General features: G+C 35.6%; 1 protein-coding gene across 1 annotated transcript; it reads left to right on the top strand.

Moving 5' to 3' along the window:
- The first annotated feature begins 25 nt into the window (after positions 1–25).
- On the top strand, positions 26–19,044 carry mpp1 (MAGUK p55 scaffold protein 1). The gene is made up of 12 exons (XM_028466019.1): positions 26–189; positions 10,192–10,323; positions 10,412–10,490; positions 10,598–10,683; positions 10,769–10,837; positions 12,758–12,954; positions 13,042–13,145; positions 13,224–13,304; positions 16,033–16,113; positions 16,198–16,400; positions 18,073–18,147; positions 18,234–19,044. Exons 1-12 carry the CDS (start codon positions 67–69, stop codon positions 18,408–18,410), a joined length of 1,407 nt encoding a protein of 468 aa, XP_028321820.1. The 5' UTR covers positions 26–66; the 3' UTR covers positions 18,411–19,044.
- Positions 19,045–22,062: the final 3,018 nt, after the last annotated feature.

Raw genomic sequence — 22,062 nt, 5'->3', positions numbered from 1 at the left:
CTCGTAATTTGGTTTCCCCCCCCCGCCTCCACTTCCTCCTCCTCTTATCGAGCTCAGAAAGAAAAGATGACGTTAAAAGCCAATAAAACCGAACCGACGCTCACTTTGGAGCCCGTCAGCAGCATCCGCACAGCCCTCTCTGATCTCTACCTGGAGCAGCTTCTGCAAAACAAGCCCAAGACGGACAAGGTATATCAGATTTCATCTTTTATTTCCATTTTTCCTCTTGTTTTTCCGTGTCTGCTTCCGGGAAGCTGCTCCACTATGTTCTTGTTTATTCTCGCGGCAGCTCTCTATAAATAACCCGTCCTGTTTTCCTGCTGCAGCCTTGCTGCAGCTGCATGTGTTCATCATCATGTTTGACCAGAAAGAACATAGTGTCACAGTAGATCTCTGAACAACAAGCAGAGCTGAGATTGCTGCCTCTGCATAGGTCAGTGTCCCACATTGACTGCATTAGCAATTTCACTTCTGCATTGCTCCTAAAAACTACACATGGAAGTGCTTTGACTGGAGGGAAAGGTCAAAGTGGATCACATGAGAGAAGATCTTTACTTTTTGTTCAGTTTGAGACAAAATCCAACTAAAGTACGGTACAGGTTTTAAACTCGAGGCCCGGGGGCCAAGTGTGGCCCTTTAGAGGATCGAATTTGGCCACAGCGAAAGTAAAAATGACAGAGAATTCATAAATTACCAACTAATTCAGTTGTAAACATTTCAGTCCCTCCAAATACACAAATTCAATAAAAAATCCTTAATACTTTCAGGGCTCAAAGTTTTCTCATGCTTATATTACATCATTTTTAATTGCAAGTTGTTAAAAGAAGTTTGAATTTTGCAAAAAAAAAAAAGAAAAAAAATCCTGCAACTTTCCTGAAACACTATCCTTAAGTTCAAGTAAAGTTGGTCTCAAAATTAACAAAATTAAAAGTCTACATACTGTCCATAACAATTAGGCAGTGGCTATTCATACGGTTGCCATATCACTATACCAACACTCTATACGTACACAGCACACCTCATTGGCGGGGTGCTGCGTACCTCATACCTACTATTCTCTGTACGTAGTGACATGAGAGAAGATCTTTACTTTTTGTTCAATTTGAGACAAAGTCCATCTAAAGTATGATACATGTTTTAAACTCCAGGCCCGGGGGCCAAGTGTGGCCCTTTAGAGCATCTAATTCGGCCCACAGGCAAAAGTAAAAATGACAGAGAATTCATAAATACTTGTGTAAATTACCAACTAATTCAGTTGTACTTATTTCAGTCCATCCAAATACACAAATTCAATGAAAATTCCTAATACTTTCAGGGCTCAAAGTTTTCTCGCGCTTATATCACATGATGGCACTCATTTTTAATTGCAGGTTGTTAAAAGAACTTTGAATTTTGCAAAAAATCCTGCAACTTTCCTGAAAAACTTCCCTCAAATTAAAGTAAAATTGGTCACAAAATTAACAAAGTTAAATGTCTGTGCCTACATACTGTCCATAACAATTAGGCAATGGCTATCCGTATCAATATACCAACATTCTATACGTACTGTTGCCGTATTAATATACAGACATTCTATCCGTACGCAGTACCCCACATTGGCCAGTTTAGGTCACGTGACTAAACCTAACTGTAAACTTAACCCTAACCCTAATAAATGTTGCGATATATGGTTATAACCTAAGCCTAAATATTTCTGCGATATATGGTTATAACCTAACCCTAACTTTAAAAATTTGTTGCGATATATGGTTATAACCTAACCCTAACTTTAAAAATTTGTTGCGATATATGGTTATAACCTAACCCTAACTTTAAAAAGTGTTGCGATATATGGTTATAACCTAACCCTAACTTTAAAAATTTGTTGCGATATATGGTTATAACCTAACCCTAACTTTAAAAATTGTTGCGATATATGGTTATAACCTAACCCTAACTTTAAAAATTTGTTGCGATATATGGTTATAACCTAACCCTAACTTCAAAAATTTGTTGCGATATATGGTTATAACCTAACCCTAACTTTAAAAATTGTTGCGATATATGGTTATAACCTAACCCTAACTTTAAAAATTTGTTGCGATATATGGTTATAACCTAACCCTAACTTTAAAAATTTGTTGCGATATATGGTTATAACCTAACCCTAACTTTAAAAATTGTTGCGATATATGGTTATAACCTAACCCTAACTTTAAAAATTTGTTGCGATATATGGTATAACCTAACCCTAACTTTAAAAATTTGTTGCGATATATGGTATAACCTAACCCTAACTTCAAAAATTTGTTGCGATATATGGTTATAACCTAACCCTAACTTTAAAAATTTGTTGCGATATATGGTTATAACCTAACCCTAACTTTAAAAATTGTTGCGATATAGGGTTTTAACCTAACCCTAACTTTAAAAATTGTTGCGATATAGGGTTATAACCTAACCTTAACTTTAAAAATTGTTGCGATATAGGGTTATAACCTAACCCTAACTTTAAAAAGTGTTGCGATATAGGGTTATAACCTAACCCTAACTTTAAAAAGTGTTGCGATATAGGGTTATAACCTAACCCTAACCCTACGTACGTGTACTTCGGTAAACGTACCAATAGCACCGGGGGTTGTCCGCACGGCAACCGTACGAATAGACACTTTCTAATAACTATACACGGAGTGCAAACTAGGTAAGGGCATAGGAAAAAATTGAGTGGGCGATATATCGCAATATTGCACTGCGCGATTTTTGTATCGATCCAAAAAATGTCGAAATCGATTTTTTAAATCATGTTTTATAGCAATTTTCTTTTTTTTTTAAAAAAATTGTGCTAACATATGTATAGCACATAAACGCCCGGTCACTAGGTATCAGTGAACCACATCAGACTTTGATAAATTACCTGAGTCACTCCTCAATGCATTTTAGCTTGGTAGTTAATTGCAGTTTATTTTCATAAAACCTACTGGATACTTTTATAGATGTATGTGGTTACTTTTTTTTATATATATATATAAAAAATTATTTTAGAACTCAACAGAAAAAAAATCTGTCGTATAGCATCAAAAGTTTAACTTTTAAAATAAAAATGTTATTTGACAGTTTGATTAAACGCAACACTTGTTTTTGATATTGGTACTTGAATTACAGTTAGTTAGTCTTCATTTACTTGTTCTCTAAGTTTGTATTTCATACCATTTTGTACTTGTAAACGTCAAATGTGTAATTATTAATATTGTGATGTATATTGTATTGTAAGTATAGCATCATGTATTGTATTTTCGGATTCATGGCAATGCACACCATTAAAATTACAGCACAGTAACGTTGAAATTGCTCATTTTAAAATCTCACTTAAAAGCCCACTTTAGATCCTAATGGTCCGTATTTGGTCCCTGGACTAAAATATGTTTGACACCCCTGAACTAATGTAACAGCAGTGCAACATGTGTGAGTTAGGACATTTATTTTGAAAGAGTTGTTGGTTTTAATTGATGGTTTTTGATCATTGTCTGAGCACCTCAGGCTAAGGATTTGTGTCAGCAGTTACTACAGGCTAGACTGGTTGTTTCCCACTTTACAGACTTTTCTCTGAACTTCTTAAAGATGGATTAGGCTGGCAAACTTCACGGTCAGGTGGTGATTTCAACAGGCAAAAGTAGGAAAACATGCTTTATTTTCTTAGATCTGGCACCCTGAGAGAACCTTTTGTGCTGATGTGCTATTGAAACCGTAGACTTACTTGGCAAAACGGGGAAGGGAAGGAAACTCCTTTCCTGACATCAGCAGATTGGAGGTCGGTGGCCTCGGGTTGTTGTCTTGCCAACTTGTTCTTTTTCATTCACTTACTGCTGATTTGTACAATCAGTATCATGCGGTGGGATCACATGGGGCTTTTGATACACTTGTTTACATAACATCTCATGGATGTCTAATGATATCTTAGCTATAAAGATGTCAGCGTGTGTTTGTGGCCTTGTGCGTTATGTCACTGCACATGCTAGAGGCTAGAGGCTAAGGACACACTCACATGCTACTTATTCAAGTGTTGGAGCTACTTAGAAACGCTCCACTCTGTCACTGCTGGGAGGAAGAGGAAAAAAAAAGTTTGGGGCAAGTTCAGGCAACGCACCAACAGAGACACTGATATCAGCAAATCCTTTGGCTATTCCTGTGAAGTCTTATTTTCTGAGAATCTGTGCCTTTAAAGAGACTTGTTTTTGTGTGATAAGGCACACTCTGTTCCACTGTAGGTCAGCTATTGAATTCCTTTGGTGTTTTTTTTTCCTAAGGGTGTCCCAATATCAGATTATATCTAAAATCCTCTGATATAAGCACTCAGATACATAGTTATTTCTTATTGGATTTAATGAGGTTATTTTTTCAGGGTCTTCTCTATTGTTTTTAATTGATTCTATTCAACATAATAATGTAAATATGTGATTATTCATTTTCTTTTTTAAATTTTGATTATATATTTATAACACGGGACTTAGGTATGGATTGTTGTATGTATTTGTATTATATTTGTATTAGAGATAGACCGATATGGATTTATTAGGGCTGTTGCCGATACCGCTTTTTTTTCCCATCAGCCTTAGCCGATGACCAATACGGACTACCGATTTTCTTGAGCAGATACTACTTTTGCTTCTTCAGTTTACATCATAAAAATTACACAATAATGATAACAAATGGTAAGAGTCACAATTAAAAAAAAAAAAAAAAAAAAAAAGGAACATTTATTGAAATTAACAAAAGTGAGGTAGAACGACAGCAAGTCAAAAATATTTAACAAATATTGAAAACAGATGATGTAGAACATGAACAAGTAAAAATATTTAGTTCCCTCTGTAAATAATGCGGATCAGCGAATGCAGCAGCCCGCATCAGCTAATGCCGATACACGGCATAAATGCAAAAATCGGCCGGCCAATGTATTGGTCTATCACTAATTTGTATATTTGTATTATTGTTATTATTTATCTTGTTTTTTTTGTTTCTACTGTAATGGGTGCGCTTGTCTTTAATCCTTATGTAATTATCAAATATTTGACTTTATTCTTTATCTTTTTCTTTCTCTTTCTTCGTCTCTTTGTTTAGTGTTTATTCTTTTTATTTGTAATATTTCTTGAGCCTCTGTAACGCCAGTAATTTCCCCCTGGGATCAATAAAGTATTTCTGATTCTGAATTTTGTTCTGTACATGTTCACAAGCATTAATGACAATGAAACATGCAGTAATCATTGTAGAATATATTTATGTTTAAGTTAAACTGGTGCTTATTTATTTTGCACTTCAAAATATAAGTAGATATATATGTATTTTTTATTGGATTTATTGAGGTTATTTTTCAGGGTCTTCCAACTATTTATTTTATTCAATTGTAGAATATTCTTATGTTTAAGGTTAAAATATTTATAACCCATTTGTTAATATAATAATTTCAGTTCTCCTCATACCTACTATTCTCTGTTTGAGTCATTTTATCACTTGATCACGGCTTTTGTAACAATCCACACTACAACATAAGTATTAAAAGTATGTATGATTCGTGCTAATTTTGTATTGGATCGATATCGGTATCGGATAGCGTACATAGTGCGGCCTGTTACATTTCTGTCTGATCTTCTTGATCTACTCCAGAGTAAGTCCAACGTCCCCATAGAAGAGACGCCCTGGAAAGCTTACTGGTTTCCTGAAGGGCTTTGTTTATCATGAGACTTTATTTAAGTGGAAGTCTCAGGACTTAAGGCTTTCCTGTGGCACAGAAACATAAAAACACGTAGCTTTCAATCATGTGTTAATCCCTTTGTAGCTAAGATATTTATACGTGTTGAATTCCTGATGGGATTAAATTCATTAAAAGGGCTTTCCAGGGCTAATTTGATCTAATCATGTAAACAATTGACATTGGTTAAAGCAAATCACTATCTGCATTTAATGAGTTTCCCTTGTTCGTGTTAAACCTGATTACTGCAATGACTTTGGACTTTGTAATTCCAACCCTACTGTGTTAAGAATACTTGTTGACTTCCGTCCAACAGTTATGACTGACTGACTAATAAAGGCATTCCAGTGCAGTGAGTACTACAGGGAATATATCTGTGCTTTTATCCATTGTAACACAGATTGTTCCTTTTCTCAGAGGAACAAGAGGCCTAACTGACCCTAAAAACAATACTCTCTGATATCAAGAACAATAGCAGGATTGCATGAAGATACATGTGTTGTTTAATGACTGGAGCACAATATCAGTAGAACTAGAGCATTAGAATATCCATGTATGGATAATTTACTATATTAATAAACCACTGTTGGGGTTCCGATCTATGTGGATTATAGAAAAATGGAAATATTCTTCTTATTTTTTCATGATTGTTTAGTTTTTTTGTGTGTGTTTTTTTTTTAAATAACTTAATCAGAAATTGCAAAATGACATGGAATATACCCCCACGCATATTTTGGGTTAATATCACAAATTACTTGCGATTTTTCCAAATAAATTGGTCGACAAAGAGATGAAAATGTCAATTCTTGCTCAAAATATGACAGACTTTATCTCGTGGAATGGAAACAGCTATTGTATATCACACTGACTAAACCCTTGGCCTCATGTTTTGGGACAAAGTCACTCATATTTACTTGCATTTGGTGACAATACAGAGGATTGTATAATTCCCATAATTAGCCAAATTAAGCATTTTTTTTAGCGTGATTTCAGGAAATTTTAAAAGCCAGCATTATCATCTGATTAGGGAAAGCTGATGAAACGTAAACAAAACAAAAAAAGAGTAAACTGACGTAGAAATAGTAAACTCTGAAACGGAATTTGAAAAATTTCCAAATGGAAAATCTGAGCCTCTCTCAGTGTTGACAATTTCACCCGATAGTTTTCACCCTAAAGTGTCCCAAAGAAAAGCATTATAGTTGCAACACTTTATATTTCCTGATACATATGCTTCACATCTTCTGTATATTGCTATATTTGATAGAACTTCACACTTCTCCTCTGTGTATATACTGTGCCTGAGTACAATAGTGTACTTTAGCTGTGGGAAATGTTCAGGTGTGTTTGTAAAAGTACAATATTTTACTCAGTTGGTCAAAACATGTGTTTTGGCACACCGTCCTGCAATACAACACCTGGAACAACAATTTTTCTTCTATTACCAAAAATATTTAACACTTTTTAGATTGACTGGTGCAGGATTTAAAGGAAAGGTATTCCATAATGTGCATCATGCCTCACACTAAGGTTAGAAAACACTGACCTAACAAAGGGAACATTTCATGGATCCACAATGTTTTGGATCAGCTCCTTGGGGAAAGAAAATTATAGTCCAAAGCTGAGCAAGCGTCATTGAATGCACCCTGGTGGGGATGCCCTTGTTAAGGTAGAAAACACATGAAAGCAGCTGCTCAGCTAAGGGAACACCTACACAACTGTTTATATAGAAAAACTGTAATGTTAATGGGATTCTAGTGCTGGACTGTGCCATACAGAAATGATCAAACTATAGTGTGGGTGTGTTAAACTCATTCTGGTTGAGGAGCCAAATATGAACCAGTAAAAGTCTGTATATTGGGGCCCTTTTTTACCACTTACAGTGGGGCAAAAAAGTATTTAGTCTGCCACCAATTGTGCAAGTACTCCCACTTAAAATGATGAGAGGCCTGTAATTTTCATCATAGGTATACCTCAACTATGAGAGACAAAATGAGAAGAAAAAAATCCAGAAAATACATTGTAGGATTTTTAATGAATTTATTTGCAAATATGGTGCAAAATAAGATACGCAGCCCCATTCATTCTTTCCTTTACACAAACCAGTCGTCCTGGTCCCTTTGCAGAGAAACAGCCCCAAAGCATGATGTTACCACTTCCATGCTTTACAGTTTTACCAAAAAGTTCTATTTTGGTTTCATCTGACCATATGACATTCACCCAATCCTCTTCTGGATCATTCAAATGCTCTCTAGCAAACTTCAGACGGGCCCTGACATGTACTGGCTTAAGCAGGGGGACACGTCTGGCACTGCAGGATTTGAGTCCCCGGTGGCGTAGTGTTACTGATGGTAGCCTTTGTTACTTTGGTCCCAGCTCTCTGCAGGTCATTCACTAGGTCCCCCCGTGTGGTTCTGGGATTTTTGCTCATCGTTCTTGTGATCATTTTGACCCCACGGAGTGAGATCTTGCGGGGAGCCTCAGATCGAGGGAGATTATCAGTGGTCTTGTATGTCTTCCATTTTCTAATAATTGCTTCCACAGTTGATTTCTTCACACCAACTTACCTATTGCAGATTCAGTCTTCCCAGCCTGGTGTCCTGTGACAGCCCTTTGGTCTTGACCATAATCGAGTGTCGAGTGTGACTGTTTGAGGTTGTGGACAAGTGTCTTTTATACTGATAACGAGTTCAAACAGGTGCCATTAATACAGGTAATGAGTGGAGGACAGTGGAGCCTCTTAAAGAAGAAGTTACAGATCTGTGAGAAATCTTGCTTGTTTGTAGGTGACCAAATACTTATTTTACCGAGGGATGTACCACTTAATTCATTAAAAACAATGTGATTTTCTGGATTTTGTTTCTCATAGTTGATGTATACCTATGATGAAAATACATTTTTTGCCCCACTGTATATGTGTGCATGACTGTGTATAAATGTCTTGAGGTGTAATACCTGGAGTTATAGAAATTTGGAACTGAGCTATATGTTAATTTAGTTATGTTAAATTCATAATGCACATGTCAAATTTAAGGTCAATTTTTCACCCATTATATCGCATCTAATCGGGAAATATAGAGTGAAACCCAGTATAGTGATTAGTGATAGACTGATACATCAGCCGGCCAATATTATCAATTTTTGCGTTATTTACGTGTATCGGCATCGGCCAATGCGGGCTGCTGTGTTCGCCGATCCGCATTATTTACAGAGAGCAGAAATGTTTTTTATTTATTCTTGTTCTACATCACCTGTTCTTAAAATTTGTTAAATATTTTTTACTTGTTGACGTTCTATCTCACCTTTGTTAATTTCAATAAATGTTCATTTTTAAAAATTGAGACTCTTGCCATTTGTTATCATGTTGTTGCAATTTTTATGATGTAAATTGAGGGAGCAAAAGTAGTATTGGCTCCAAATATCGGATCAAGGAAATGGGAAGTCCGTATCGACATTGGGCCTAAAAAATCCATATTGGTCTATCCCTAATAGTAATGTTTCAGATGTTTGTGCATCACTGTTTTGCTCTCAAGCAGATTGTTTTTAATTTAAAAGTCGGCATTTACAGTGATTAATATCAACGTAGACACAAATATGGTAAAATCTTCATTATTTATTTTATAAAAATGCTTGGATTAAATTGATTTGGTCCATTTGATCTCAAACTGAGTCGATTGTTGCTCCTGAGATAAAAGGACTTTGATGTTTCAGGAATAATGTTTTTAATGTCATTTTCACTTTAATTAAAGTCATCCCACGGCCCGGGTTGGATCCTCTTATGTTTGACACCAACACGAGGTAGCACCAAACCCTGCTGTGTATGCATCACTGTTAAGGAAGTGATAATGAGATTTATTAGTTTACCCTTGTGCTGATGCTGGTTGATAGATAACACCTTTTTGCTGAATCAGCGCTGATGTGTCACTTTTTATGCAGCGACTTTGCACCGATGAAAGGAAATAGTTCTTCTCCTGTTGGTTTAGGGAAGCAGCACATAAACAATCGCCATCCGTAGGATTACACGTAACTCCCAATGTGCTGCTAAGAGGCGTTTTTTAATAACCGCTCGTGCTGAGGTTTCCTTTTATTGACACGCCCGGGCTCAGTTCATCCCCTCTTCTTAGCTGTGATTGAACTCAGAGACCTGTGTCCACTGGAGGGATCTCAAAGGGAAATCTCACATTAGAAGAGCCTCTGCTGCTGACGAGGATGACACCGCTGGTATCCATGACCACATGAGCCCGGTGGACCAGATAACAGGCCGGATGGTTAATGAGCTGTTATAATGTCGAGTTAATTTTCAACCCTGAACATATGTTGAAACTCCAAAAGAGAAGAAGCTGTTGGCATACACAAGCCTCTGATAGTAGAAAGAGGGCATGAGTTCATGGTCTGATCTGTGCTCAAGAATCAAACACAAAGTCTCAGGTTTTGCTGAAAAATAATCGTGTTTATTTTCTGTGCGTCTTCAGCAGGTTGTTATGCAAAGCTACGAGAATAAAGGAGCTGAGGTATACACCAATGGTAGCGTCGGACACGTGAACGGCACAGAACTGACCAGAATGAAAGAAGTAGCGTTTGAAAAGAACGCCTCGGAGCCATTGGTATATTAAATGTTTTCCAGTGCTCAGTCTTTCTTTCCTTTTCCATTTGAGCAGCCGAGACCCGATCACTGACCGTCTCTGCCCGCAGGGTGTCACTCTGAAACTCAACGACAAACAGCGATGCACAGTGGCCAGGATATTACATGGAGGGATGATCCACAGACAGGGTGAGCGACGCAAACCGGACTGCAAGAATGTTCTCTACCTTTATGGTTTTTCACTCAGAACACTTCCAGTAGCTCTGTTTTAAGCACCAGTATCCTCTCCACTCCAGGATCCTTACAAGAAGGAGACGAAATTGCAGAAATCAATGGGAAAAGTGTTGTCAACCATACTGTAGATCAGCTGCAGAAGATCCTGGTGAGTTCACAGCATGTATTGGCTCAGATGTTGATTCATGCATTTTTTAAAAGGCCAGTTTTACATTGTGTGTATTTACTTATAGAGAGAAACTGATGGAACAGTCACGATGAAGATCATTCCAAAGATGCAGAATCGATCCCGAGCCTGTGAGGTATCACCACAACTTTGCTATGCTGTTGTTTTTTTAAGGGTAACAATTTGTTAGTTAGTATACCACCCTGACTTCACAATGAGCAAATGGCACTCTTATTAGTTTTATTAGCTTAGTTAAAATAAAGTATAAAGTCATTCTTTGTTTTACTTTTCACCTGCTGACCACAGGTGTAAAGAGTTCTGATATATCATACTCAAATAAAAGTACTCAAGTAAGTCATACATAAAATACTTAATTACAAGTGAAACGTAGCTATATTAAATAGTACTCAAAGTAAAAGTTTGTAAATCTTGCCACGGTTCCCTTGCATACAGTAAACATCTCATGTATAAACTTAAAAAAGGAAGAGATGAAATCTGTATAAAATAAAAGGTTTGTCAAAATAACATCAATGAATTCAATTCAAAATAAAATCAATTATCAGGCTCTAAGTATAGCTACATTCATGAACTCTAAAACTGAGAAAATATCCGTCATTCAATGCTGTTTTGGAGCCGTGCTTTACATTGAATCTGATTGGTCGGATGTGATGCGATGCATTTGAATGAATTATTTGCAGTTTCACAATGTCCGTTGATCATTTTACAACAAAAATATAATAATTTACAAGAAACTGCTGAATGTGACGCATGCTTGTCGATTAATAGCTTGTTATTAGGCGTACAGCAGCTCCTGATGATAATTTATTTCCGTCAGGTGCATTAGTGAATTATAGCATAATAAGAATTGCAGCATTTTTTTGAGGAATCTTCTTTAATAAAAAAAAAGTAAAAGCTTCTTCTTTTATTTTTTTTGAAATAAAGTCGTGAATGCCATGAACACAAATGAGTGCCAATACATGATTATTTCTTGTTGGTGTTTTCTAGAACCATTTGATCATTAGTTTTGTATGAACAGACTACCTGGCGGTTTGCTGTAAAATGAAATGATCAGTGCTGAAAAAAAAGCTCAACAATACTTTGACTCACATTTTTTAATGTTTTAGTGCACCTGTGTCAAACTCAAGACCCGCGGGCCAAATCTGGTCCTTTAGAGCATCCAGTTTGGCCCGCAGGAAAAAGTAGAAGTGACAGAGAAAACATGAATCATTATTTAAATGACCAAATAATTCAGTTAGATATCTCAGTTCCTCCAAATTCATAAATTCATTGAAACGACTATCATACGACTGCAGTCACAAATTGTTGAAAGAACAAGAACAAACCTGCAATCTCTCGCAAATAATCCTACAAAATTCCATTCATTGCATCACAAAATGACGAAGTTTAGGAGTGAAGATCCTGCAGAAATCTGTCATATCGCAAGGATATTGTCTATAACTGATCTATACATACTGTAAATATCAGTTATAAGTGGAAGTGTAAACTAGGGCCAAAAAAATAATATAAAGGCTGTTTTCCACATTGAGACCTGGCTGTGGTTAGTGATGGCAATCTGCTCTGAAGTTTGTACTTTAGTAAAATGTCACATTTGCTCATCTTTTGTGCTTAATAGTGATCTGGCACATCCAGTTTTTGTACACATTTATTTATTTATTCACATTTGCTCATGTTTCACAAACCAATGGAAGGATAAGCTACAAGCTGCTGATTTAGTTTCAGGAAATATATTTTATTTATAATAAATCAATGATTTGAAGGATTATCGGCTATAAAATGATAATAATCAGTAGTTTGAAATTTCGTTCTTCCCATTTGCATTAAATATATAATCTACATATATCGCTACACAACACACTGTGATAAACTCGCTGGTTCACTGTTTTATTGTCATAACCTGTTTATTGGATAACTTTTGATAGACGCTTACCAATTCCAACTGGTAGCACCCAACTTCTAAATCATCACCTTATTTAATAACTTTAGTAATTATGTAATTTGTAGTAAAAGGCATCACCTTTCAATTTATCCTCCACAGATGTACATGAGAGCCCAGTTTGATTACGACCCCACCAAAGACGATCTCATCCCCTGCAAAGAAGCAGGTTTGAAGTTTGAAACCGGCGACATCATCCACATCATCAACAAACAGGACCCCAACTGGTGGCAGGGCCGACTGGAGAGCAGCGCCACTCACTACGCGGGGCTGATTCCTTCCCCAGAGCTCCAAGAATGGTTAGTAATTGTAGTAAAAGCCTTTTCTCACTAATACAGAGCAGCACACGGATCAGATACAGATCTAAACCATTGTCTCTGCTGCAGGCGGGTGGCCAGTAAAAGCAAGGTGAGACAAGGCAGCCAGTCGTGCAGCCCGTTTGCAAAGAAAAAGAAGTGCAAGGACAAGTACTTGGCCAAACACAGCTCGAGTGAGTGTAGTACACAATATAAGTCGAACACCTGCTCCATCACTGTGAGACTTTCAAACCAAAATCCTCCTCTTGCAGTCTTTGACCAGCTGGACGTGATTTCCTATGAGGAAGTTGTTCGGCTTCCTGCTTTTAAAAGGAAAACCCTGGTGCTTATTGGTAAGATCTTCACTTAATAATCACATCATAACACCATTAATTGTATAATACAACATTTAAAAGCTGGAACCGTTTGTTTATTGTGTATCTCTGAGGATATGGATACTCTGATCAACCACAGTTCATTATTTGGCACCCAGATTTGATCATCTGCATACATGTGGTTACACCTAGTTTACTCAGCCCAAGACACAAAATTATTTTTAATTCTCTTTAAAACCGGATATAGCAATGTTGGTATGGATAGAGTTTCAGGCCGTTTTTCAATGCTATGTACGCATACTTCGTACTTGTGAACTCCTGGGTACGGACTCGTGCGAGCAAACTTGGAGAACGCAAGCGCGGACTTCGTATACTCGTCGTTTTGGGACAAATCAAACAGTGTGGAGTACACATGCGCTCCATAGTGTTGTGTTCAAGACCACACTATCCGAGACCAAGACTTGCCCGAGACCAAGACAAGACCAACACTTCCGGAAGCCGAGACCGAGTCAAGACAAAGACAAAGACCAAGACCATAAACATTTTTTTCTAATTTAAAAAAATATATAAATAAATACAATTATGATAAATGTATTACAAATGTATCATTTGTGGTTCGTGAAACCAAATTTCACAACCAACAAGTTAGCGGACATGTTTAGATCCCGCCTCTCTCTCCTGCTTGTGTGTGTGAGTGTGTCACACACGTCACTCAGTCACATTAAGGAAGGTTGCGGTCATTATATGGGGTGGATTAAAGAATGAATATTTTATTGATTGTTTTATCCCGTTCTTCTCCTTGTTATTATCACATTATAAAAATTTTTTAAAAATAGCAGGAATTATTGCTGGTCTAGAACGGTCCCAGTCCGGGCAGTCCGAGTCAAGACCGAATCAAAATGCTTCCAAATCCGAGACGAGACCGAGACCTTTAAAATTTGGTCTCGAGACCAAGACCGGTCTCGACTACTACAACACTAGCGCTCCACTGTTACATATATGCATTGGTTCTTGGTTCTCTTGAAATCTGAAAAAATACTTTCAGATTTTTTGAGACCCAAATGTGTTGGCCGTTTGTGAAATGACATTTTGAGGAATCAATTTAGCTTTGACCACTTTTTCTAATTGGGAACTGCTGAAACACCTTTTAATTTTTTAAGTAACAAACATTCACTTCACTGTATGCCTTCTGAAAGTGGCTGTTTTTTTTGTTTTATTGTTTAGTTAAGAGGTTCAATATCAGTCGATTACAGTTGGGAAACTTCCTCTGAGAAATCTCACATCCAAACCAATGAGTCACATACTTTAGCTCCAGACTGCAAAAGCTGATTGTCTATTCTATCAGCGATTAATCAACATCGGTCAATGTGTAACTGATGTATTCACTTTGTTCCCGTCTGTGCAGCAGTGTGTTTAGTGTTTGTCTTTTCTATTTCATCAGTGGGTTTACAGTTCTTCTGTTGACAGTGTTTATAATTAAAGATGGGACGATATATCATACAACAAGTTATTGCAATATTCAAGATGTATCATCAAGGGTACGAGTGGTTCATTTTTATTTTTTACATTTTTATGGAGTTGAAAAGTTCATACTCGGATTAAGTGTCTGTATGGTAAAAGCTTTAAAAAAATATTGTATTGTTATTGCAAGCCCATTATTGTTTATTTTTGTATCGTATCGTGAATTCAATGTATCATCCTACCTTTATAACTAATTCAAGTCTTTTTATTTATTTAATAGTGTTCTACTTATTTGTCTTGAATCGTATTTTAGGTAGTGTAGAAATTAGGGCTGGGCGATATGGACTCATCTCAATATTTTTTCTGAAAATGGCGAAATACGATATAAATCTCAATATTTTTTACTCTATAAAGTTAGACCAGAAAGACAATTCTGGGTTAAATTTGCTGATGAAAAATGCAACACAGGCACATTTATTAACAAACAGCTGCACAATATGTGTCACTTTTGGCTTTTTCTTATGTAAGAGACAGCACGTGTGAGTGAGTTCTGTCGTGTGGCTTATTTAGGGGAAGGTCTGGGTTAGGACACACTCAGCGATTCATCTAACTGCTTTTCATGCTGTTCTGAGAAGTAACGAAAGCAGCGACTCCTAAAATGAGTATTTTAGTATAAAATATGCTATAAAGATATATATATATGGAACAATTGTAAAGGACACTGTTTGACTGTGCTCTATGATAATATTAAATACTTATATGATGTGATTTTTACTGTGTGATTGTATAAATAAAAACAAGTTTAAAATAATATATAGATATACTGTATTTTGAATCAAGATATATTGTCCAGCCCTAATAAGAATATATAATTCCCAATAAAAAAAAAAAATATATAATATAATATCAGGCGATGTGTTGGTTATTGGACGATATATCGGTCATTATATCAACTGTCATCGGCCCCAAAAATCCCATATTGGTCGAGCTCTAGAAACTTGGTGACACCGAGGCGAAATGTAACACTTTAACATAAATGTATTTGGTGAAACTTAGAACATCATTGAACAGAATTCCATCCCTAGTTTTTTCAGTTTTTAACCATGGAACCTAACGTAGTGTTATTATAAAGGAATTATTAATGCTAACACACTATCATATACACCTCTGGGTAAAGTTACTGCCTTGCTTTTTCTACTAAAGATTGAAAACATGCACCTTTCACAACAACTCTAGTAATAACCTGAACACTTCATACAGTTCTTTATGCTCCTGTTATGTTTAGGTGCACCTGGTGTAGGAAGGAGAAATATCAAAAGTGCACTCCTGACAAAATACGCTGACAAATTTTCCTACCCCTCACCACGTAAGTAATCCAAACAGGTTAAGTTTGCAGTTCATGCTTTATTTGTTTGGTTCATTTCCATTTATTTACTCCTAATCTGCTCAGATACCACCAGACCCCAGCGTAAGGATGAGGTCAGCGGTCAGGAGTATTATTTTATCTCCAATGAAACCATGACCAAGGGCATTTCTGGAAATGAGCTGCTGGAGTACGGCAGCTTCCAGGGATTTATGTTTGGTACCAAAATTGAGACGATCCAGAAGATCCACGAGCAGGGCAAGATTGCTCTGTTGGATGTCGAGCCACAGGTTGGTTGTCAAAATAAAACAGCACCAGTCTGTTGTTGTTTTTCTATGGTAGGACCTTTGGAAGAGTTTCACTTCAAGCGAGAACATGTACAACCTCTGCTGACTTCATGCCCATTATTCTTTACTCAAGGCTTAAACAGAAAATAAATCTTACACTACATCAATTACACATTTAAAACAAATAAAAACAAATTTGGCATGCCAACTTTCATCAATAACAGTTAGTGCAGTGTTGATATTGACATGTAATTTTAGTTTCTGTCTTATGATATATTTAACCAAGTTGTTGTTACAATTTAAACATTAGAAAGCTCTTTTAAGTTCAGGTCAAGTTGACCAACTTCACCAAAAAAAATAGTCTTTCTGCTCTTTATGAATCAATCTACCAAGCCTCTTATCTAACTTCCCACATAGAGATCATTTCTGATTGGCTCATTCAGTGTCATGTCCCGCCATTTTCACACTAACTTGCAGTTAGAATTTTTTTTGCAGTTTTTATGTCATGACGAAAATGTGGAATATTTCGGTTCCTGGATTTAGTTTTAGTCGACTTTTTGTGAGTTGAATACGAGTTGTGAACAAAAGAACACACAAATTAATAATCATCCAATTAACTTTGATTCAGAGCATCCAAAGTTCCATGGTTTGCCTCAAAAGTGAAGTCCGCAACTCTCAGATCCCTCTCTCCTCCTCCCTCCCCGCTGCTCTCTTGCGCTGCCTCCAAACTTTCCAAAGTCCCTCCCTCAGAGGAGCTAACAACCTAACATTAGCCAGACAGCAACATCACAGTAATATAGCATGCTCTGTTAAAAGCATATGACTGCAGCGTTTCTCTCTCTGAATGTGCAAACACCTCAGCAGCAGCAGCAACAACACAGTGTCACAGCAGCCCACATGGAGGCTGCTGCGCGCATATGAACAACACATGCACCACAGAGTTCTTGATTTAAAAAAAATAAATAAAAATGATTACATTGATTTTTGTTATTATTCCTTTTCAGATTAAAACACACAATCTTAAACAACTGTATTCCATATTTTCACTTTGTAAAATATACATCTAGTTATTATTGTTATTATTATTATTATTATTATTATTATTATGAATAATAATTAATAATATTATTATTAAAAATATCTGAGCTGGCACAGCTCGTCACTAATCTTGACTCTGTATTTGTAATAGGGTCAGTGACGTAAAAGGATTTCATTGCATAATATTTCATAAAATGGGCATCATCGGGCAAGGTTTGCATCAATATTATAATAGAAATGAACAGAGAAATACTTTGAAATATTATACAGGACTATAATGTAACTAAAATAGGGCTTAAAATTAATTTGAATAGATTTAGAGTAATTTTAAATATTTTTTCAAAACAGCAGTAATGGCCAGGCAGTCAGACTACATGATATTTTGACACTTTGAATAACCGAATAAATTATAGAAGTAATTTAGTAATTAACATTGCATTTCACCCTTTTTAACTAAAAGAAATGCAGTTGGACAGATTATTTAGGTGTCGCGTCATTGACCCAATACAGTATAACAAACTTGATCAAAAAGTAGTTCTATAAAAAAGTGGGCTTTCTTAATATCAACATGGGGTCACGATCCATAAAAGGTTGGGAACCAGTGCCCTTAACCGTCTGACATTATTTCTCCCTGCAGACCTTGAAGCTCCTGCGGACGGCTGATTTTGCCCCTCTGGTTGTATTCATCGCTCCAACCGACACAGCCTCTCAGGTGCTACACACTTCACTCTTCCGCCATAGAAACAAACTTCCAGCTGTTGCACACTGCTGCTAAACATCTGCATTCTTTTTTTCCAGACGGAAAACCTGCAAATGATAAAGAAAGAGTCGGATGCCATTTGGAACACGTATAGACACTTCTTTGACGTGATTCTGGTCAACAACGACGTGGATGAAAGTGTGAAAGGTGTAGAGGAGGCCCTCGAGCATGCGACCTCCACCCCACAGTGGGTGCCTGTGTCCTGGGTGTACTGAAAGGCGTCGCCCCCCCCACCCTCCATCTGAGATGCAGTGCAATATCACTCCATACACAAAACCTCTGAGTTATAGCAGTGCCCCTGGTCTGTGTGAGGGTGTGCATGTGTCTGCTCGTGTGGGTGGGTTGACCTTTCACCTATTGTTAATTACAGCTAAGATTTTTTTAAGCACAAATGGGGAAAAAAAAGCAATATGTAGTTAGGTGGAATGAACGGCTTCACCTCTCATGTTTTATTTGTTTGTTTTTTATTTAGATATTTTTGCTTCAGGCTTTAAAGGGGCTACGGATTGAGATCTTGTGCCATGCACCTTCTTCAGATTGTTGGAATGTTGACAGAAAAACAAAATGCAAAACAGGACCACGACTGTGAGCAAAATCTTGACCTTAAAGCGGCAGGATTATATCATGTAACACAACATTCAGATTTCATGATCTTGTTTATTTTCGGCAGATTGTGCCACAACAATGAGTTTATGAAACAGTTTGTTTACGGAGTGTGTGTAACTCCTTATTGTCTTTTACAAAAACACCTTGAGTCAGTCATCGACAGCTTTTTGTCTCATATCTGTATACCTCATGGGTTACTGTAAAGGCACTTTTAAACCAAACAATAAAATTCCTATCTCTGTTTCTGATGCTTTTCTCTGTTTTCGGTGGAAATCTTTTTCTCAGAGATTTAAAGAATGTGGGCCAGGGTAAGGAAGATCTTTCACCACTAGATCCAAATTAAAAAAGGGAACAAAGCATAGTTTTAGTGAAATAGGCTGTAAAAAAAAAAATAGGGCTAAACTTGATCTTTTTACAATTAGATTAAAAAATATTCAGAGGTAAAGGAACAGATTACAACTATTCACGCTACTGTAAATGAGTTGCTTTTGTGGGCGCTTGTAATTTTTTGAATATATTTCTAAATCACTAATTTTACTTGTACTTAAGTACTTTTTAAAAGAAGTAAAATAATTTGTTACTTTTCTACACCCAGCCATTACTAAATAAATTATTTATTTTTTGTTTTAAAATGATTAACGAACATTGATAAACTACAAAAAATAAAATGACCTGACAACAATCATATGCATGGGGCCCAAACACTATTGAATGTGATTATTTCAGTCTGAGAATTGTTTATTTTGAATTTAATTAATTGGTATTGTTTTATTTTCGAAATAATTCTACATTATATTAAAACTGAGGCAGTATACTTGAAGTGTACTTTTTATATACATAAGAAAAGTAAAGTGAAGTATACTTAGCTTATACTGAAAAGTATAAAGAATAGCCTAAGACATAGTACATTAATACTTAAACTTACACTTATACTTTAATAATAAAGCTTATACTTGTACTACAACTTAAAGTGTACTTACTTTATACTAAAACTGAGACAGCATACTTGAAATTTACTTTTTATGTGCTATATTTTATATACTTAAGAAAAGTATAGTGAAGTATACTTACTGTAGATTATACTGAAAAGTATAAATAGTCTACATTAATACTTAGACTTACACTTATACTTTAATACTAAACCTTACACTTATTCTTAGTTCATAAAATTATACTCTAAGTATATTTTAATCAACTAAAATGTGGACTAGAAGTACATACCTAGTATACTAGTAGTATATAGATGAGTATACTTGTATACAGTACTCGAAAGTGTACTTTTGTAAACTTAAAATGACCTTATAAAGTATACTTTTATAGACTTAAAATGTTCCAATTCAGTCCAAAGCAGTATTAAATTAGTGTACTTTCTCGTACGCTACAAGTACATGGTCCATAGTATACTTGGTTTACTTATACTCAGTCAAGCATACTTAATAAAATTAACTTCAAGTATACTACTATTTGCTGAGGGAAGACTTGGCAGGCGGGAAAAACAAAAAAAGTTTGCCCTAGATTTGGTATTAAATGAGCGCTAGAGGTTTTCACTTCTAAAAGGGAAACTGAGGATAAGAATTCTCACTTATTTCTATGAAAAGCCATCTACACCAGTAAGAGGCTGAAAACAATCGATTAGTGGTGTGTGAATAAAAAGTTCTTACTGTCATAAATGTTGCCCATGTCTGTTCTGACCAACGCTGTAAACCTGAATTCAACGCTGTAAACCTGAATTTAACGCTGTAAACCTGAATTTAACGCTGTAAACCTGAACTCAAAATAATTGAGGCAATCGATTGCATCATTTTTTTTTAAGTTGATTAACTTAAAAGTCAAGATGTAGAACTTAAAAGGTTGTATGACTGGCTACTTGTACTTTTTGATAAAAATCAAATGAAGGTGCTATATATATTAAGTTTTTTATTTTTTTTTTTTAATAATCCTCATTTGAAACAAAAGAAATAACATGACTATCATTCTTAACATGTAATTAATTCATTCTATTAAGTTGTACTTAAATTGTGTTTTTAAGTTATGCTTACTTATAAACAAATATAGTTCCATTTACTCAAACATTATTAGTTTAAATTACTCAAAAAGGAAGAAAATGTTACACCAACTTGACATAATTAAGTTCGTGGAACTTTTTCTATAACTTTGAGTATAAACAACTTAATCTATTTAATTGTTTAATTATACATTTAGGTTTACAGTGAATTTAGCATGTGTTGCCTTCTTGCTTAAGTTGACGTTAGGCTGCTGGAGTCAATCACATAATAATAATATTACAAATTATATTTGTATGTTGTTATTATTATTATTATTATTATTATTATTATTATTATTATTATTATTATTATTATTTATTTTATTTTTTAAATATATTTATTATTATAATTATGCTGGAGTCAATCACATAATAATAATACAAATTATATTTGTAAATAATAATAATAATAATAATAATAATCTTTATTTTTTACTACTGTAATGTGTGCACTTTATTATTCCTTTTAATTCATATTTAATTAATATAAATAATATTTCTTGAGCGGCTGTAACGCAAGTAATTTCCCCCTTGGATAAATAAAGTATTTCTGATTCTGATTCCCACAACCTGACATTACAAGCTAAAAACAATGAGAAATACTGTAAATACATTTATTTTGATGACATCTTAAGCAGAGGACTTATGTGTACATTTTTGAGGTTTCAGTTGTCTTCAAACACTGGGTTCTTTCTGGTTTCCTCCCTGAAAAGTTGGAAGATGATGATTATCTTTCTACTCTAATGTGATCAGATGTACAGGAAGCTCCATGTGCGTGTGCGTGTGCGTGTGCGTGGGTGTAGCGTCCTTCACTGAGTCACGACCTGAACCAGGCGTTGCCCTCTAGCGCCCCACTGTGGCTGAGCATCAAACAACATGCTTCAGTCAAATTATTATTTGTAGCAATCAATATGAGGAAAAGGAGAAATATTATCTAGGAAATTGATGTAATCTTCACTGTCTTGATGCATGTTTGTGGTGAGGTGAGTTCCATTTTTTGTAAACAAAGAGTGTAACATTATCCTTTCTTTTCTTTTGTCTGATAGCTATACTTAAATATTTGACCTTTTTACTGACATTTAAAATGAGGAGTTTGATGAGCGTGTGTGTAGTTCAGAACAAATACATTAATAAAAAAAGCAAATTAAATATACATCTACTTACCTGACTGACACAAAACCTTCTTTAGGCCAGAATGGTAGTAATAAGATCCTCTA

Source organism: Gouania willdenowi, chromosome 14, assembly GCF_900634775.1.
Source record: "Gouania willdenowi chromosome 14, fGouWil2.1, whole genome shotgun sequence".
Classification (NCBI taxonomy): Eukaryota; Metazoa; Chordata; class Actinopteri; order Blenniiformes; family Gobiesocidae; genus Gouania; species Gouania willdenowi.
Note: the sequence above shows the minus strand (reverse complement) of the source record. Positions and strands in the feature narration are given on the sequence as shown.

Excerpts from the sequence above, each read along its gene's own strand:
- mpp1 (XM_028466019.1), top strand. The coding sequence starts at position 67 with ATGACGTTAAAAGCCAATAAAACCGAACCGACGCTCACTTTGGAGCCC. Across the intron at positions 10,324-10,411 it reads AGAACGCCTCGGAGCCATTG|GGTGTCACTCTGAAACTCAA; the intron begins GTATATTAAATG and ends CTCTGCCCGCAG. Across the intron at positions 13,305-16,032 it reads GAAAACCCTGGTGCTTATTG|GTGCACCTGGTGTAGGAAGG; the intron begins GTAAGATCTTCA and ends TGTTATGTTTAG.